The sequence below is a fragment of the Alligator sinensis genome, unplaced genomic scaffold, assembly GCF_000455745.1.
Source record: "Alligator sinensis unplaced genomic scaffold, ASM45574v1 scaffold548_1, whole genome shotgun sequence".
In the NCBI taxonomy this organism is placed as follows: domain Eukaryota; kingdom Metazoa; phylum Chordata; order Crocodylia; family Alligatoridae; genus Alligator; species Alligator sinensis.
The window spans coordinates 306173-309551 of NW_005842973.1; the positions used below are offsets into that span (position 1 = coordinate 306173).

Sequence of the window (3379 nt, forward strand, 5' to 3'; positions counted from 1 at the left end):
CTTCGCAGTGCACTTCTGTTGGAGCAGGCGGCACACTGCTTTATAAACATGAAAAGTCCCATGGTTAGGAAGTTTGCCTTTCATATGATATTGGCTGGACATCGATTTAGTAAAGCTGGGCAGGTAAGTGGTTCATGTTTAGAACACCCTCCCCCTCTACACCCCTTGTGATCTGTAAGTGTTATGGAATAACTTGTTGTGTAGCTTAATGTCAGGACAGAGTCTCATAATATTGATCTCATTGTCCTTCTTGAATGCTAATGTGCTCTACCTGACACTTCTACATCATACCTGAAATTATGCTGTTGTTGATTTACTTCACATTTTAAATTGCATAGACGTTAATGCATTAAGCTCGCTATTCCTTCTGTTAGACAGGGAGATACCATTCCTATTTCTCAGAAAGAGGTGGATGACTGAGGCAGATATTGGTGACTTGCTGAGTGTGTCTACATGAGATGCTTTACTGTGCATTAGACTGATGTGCAGTAAAGCATCACCATCTACATGTGTGTGTCAATTATGGTTCATTAAATATAATCTAAAGCACCATTTGCTAATACCAATATATACAGGTACTAGAAAAATGACGCATTAATGCACCGAAGCATACATATAGACCCTGACTAGGAACAAATTGTTCCCGGACAGCCTAGGCAGCAGGCGGTCATTATTGCTGTCTGGCTAAGCCCCAATCTCTACAGGGCATGGGGGAAGATGTCCCAACTCCAGGGCAGCTCCCTCCCAGCCACGTGGAGATTGAGGACGGCCCTGAACTGCGTGCGGCTGGGAGGGATCCTTGGAGCCGGTACAGCTCTCCCTGGCCCCTGGAGCCCAGGTCTGACCCGTGTCCCGTGCCAGCCCAAGGCTGGCACCTGGGGGAGTCTGTAGTTCCCCCTGGCTGCCTGACAGGGGCAGAGCATGGCAGGAGCAGCCTTGGACTGAACTGCTCCTGTTGGGAGCAAATTTGCTTCCAACCAGGTGCACATTCAGATGTGTGCTTGGGAGCAGTTTACTGTGCCTGAATTTTTTGTGCAACATTTTTAAAAGAGCTGGGAATAGAATCCAGAGAACCAGACTCTGTCCTATGCTTTTAACCACTAGACAGTTCCTCCTCATGTGACTTGGCTATTAATATTACATATAACTTTGTACTTCCAGAGGGTTTTTTTCTGTTTTGTGGTAACTTTCATTGCAAATGCATTTGTTTTTCCTATAAATAGACTCAGCCTTGAGTTTAATGTTATGAATTAAGCTTCATGAAACTTGATTTATGTTGGTCTCTATTTTGCAGTAGGCTGTTTTCAGACTATTGGAGAGCCTTATTAAGGCTGGTGGAACTCCTTGTTAAAGAGCTAAGTTTCCCCCAGTTGCAGTGTTTGGAGGGTTTAAATAGTTGTTGAGAATTTGTGGTCATACTGCTTTTTTACTACACGTCAGTACTTTACAGTATGGCTCACTGAAATTTCCATCTTAATTACTGTCTCTAGTGGGTTATGGAATAGAGAAAATCCCACACAATTTACTGATTCGTTTTGATGCACTGGCTGGGGGAGTAGTTAGCTGATTGCACGATTTCACAATGATTACACACTTAATTTATACAACACAATTTTATTTTAAAACTCTTTGCTACGTATATAACACTGCTTAGCTTTAAGAAACACCACAAACATTAAAAACACAATAATTACATATATCAGAAACAATGCTCCAAATGCACTTCCTTCCCAAACAATGCTATAAGAATTAGTGTTACAAAAACAACTACAATTACAACTAAAAGTTAAATTTGAATCAATACTGTTATTTTTCATAATATACTTACAATCCTAGAATTCCGAGAAGCCAAATACCAAAATATGGTTTCATTCCTCAATAGTACGATTTAATGGGTTGGCCTCAGTAGTACGGTTCAATAGGCTGGCCTCAGCAATACGATTCAATGAGCTGGGCTCACCAGTGATAGGACTACGTCCCCTTCCTTCAGTCCCTTTCGGGCGCTCCGCGGCTTCAGCGTGAACTAAGAGATCCGTGTTCACGGAGAGGCTTGATTAGGCGATCAATCTAATCTGAACTTATACTTGCGATTCTTCCTTCGTTGTTCTGCAAGTGAAGTCACCTCCAAATTGGGACAGTAAGTTACAGGTTTTTATTGAGTGAGCTGCCGTCATCGGGCTCCTCCTACTCAATTCATCATAACTCCCAAATTTGGGCTCGGATCTTACTCAACAGAAATTACCTTTGTTGAGCATTTTTAAATTATTCTTGGGGAGACTTCCATATCACTGTAAATACTCTTTTCTTTTTACCAGTCTGGTTAAAAGGCCCCAGGCTTTGATTTCTCGGAATTTAGGACATTTACTTTCTTTGTAAAAAACTTCTAAAGGTACAATTTAGATTAAGGTTTTAGGCGAAGTCAGGACATTTCGCACTAGCTCCAAAACAATGAGCTAGATAAGGAGATAGATCCTATCTTCTTCCTGAAACTGGCTAATGGGCGATCTTTACAAACATTCAAAGTATTTCATTCAATATGACAATTACAAGCCAGAGAAGGAATTAATCTTTTAAAAGCTGTTTTCTAGGCTTCAATTTCAGGATTTTGCTCTACTTTGGAAGTGGCTAACTGTTGAACGTTTTAGAATCTGAACCTCAGCTCTTACATGGTCTATAGCAGACAAAGAGAAAGTAGCCTTGAACATGGTAGGGGTTAAAAAACCAAAAAGGCTGCTCAAGCCTCTTACATGAAGACTTAAAATATTCCTTCTACTTTTTTTCAATTTTACATCAGACAGGAAGTCTGCCCTCAAATGCTTGATAGTTTTTCCACCTCATGTTTGTAGGGAATTAAGGTATTGATACAATACTGTTATTTCTGTACTGTTTTAATGTACCTTATTCACCCAGATCCAGTACTACTTTGAATTTAAAGGCAACCCTTCAATAACTGTTTTGTACATGGAAAATAAATCTGTTTATTGGAGGGTCATCTTAAATTCATCCTGTGCACTGCTACAGTGAGGGTACAGAGCAACCTAATCCCTGTCCCTCTTGCCATCTGTCATCCCTGCCACTTCTCTAACCAGCACAGAGGCAGGTAAGGGGACCAGGCCTGCTGTCTAATTAATACCCCTAACTAGTAGTAATTCCTTATCTCTTTTAAGAGCATTAAATTGTTTGTAATAGATCATAAAAACGGCAATGAAAATGGAAGTGCATGTTACAGAAGGCTTCAACTTCTTCCTTTTATACCGTATATTTTGGCTCCTGTAAGCATTATGATGGGGGTGTTTATCATGGTCTTATTAACTTTAGACTAGAAGTTTTCTTCTTAAACAGCCTCCAGATGTATGATTACTTCCACCTCCTCATTCCT

At 40.5% G+C, this 3379-nt stretch overlaps 1 protein-coding gene across 1 annotated transcript in view; it reads left to right on the forward strand.

Moving 5' to 3' along the window:
* The window catches only part of TRAPPC8 (trafficking protein particle complex 8), a 75269-nt gene that overhangs the window by 32644 nt on the left and 39246 nt on the right, over positions 1 to 3379 (forward strand). Inside the window, exon 12 of the mRNA XM_025192835.1 lies at positions 1 to 123. This exon is cut by the window's left edge and continues 9 nt beyond it. Coding sequence (XP_025048620.1) covers positions 1 to 123 — 123 coding nt within the window. The remainder of the gene's footprint in view (positions 124 to 3379) is intronic.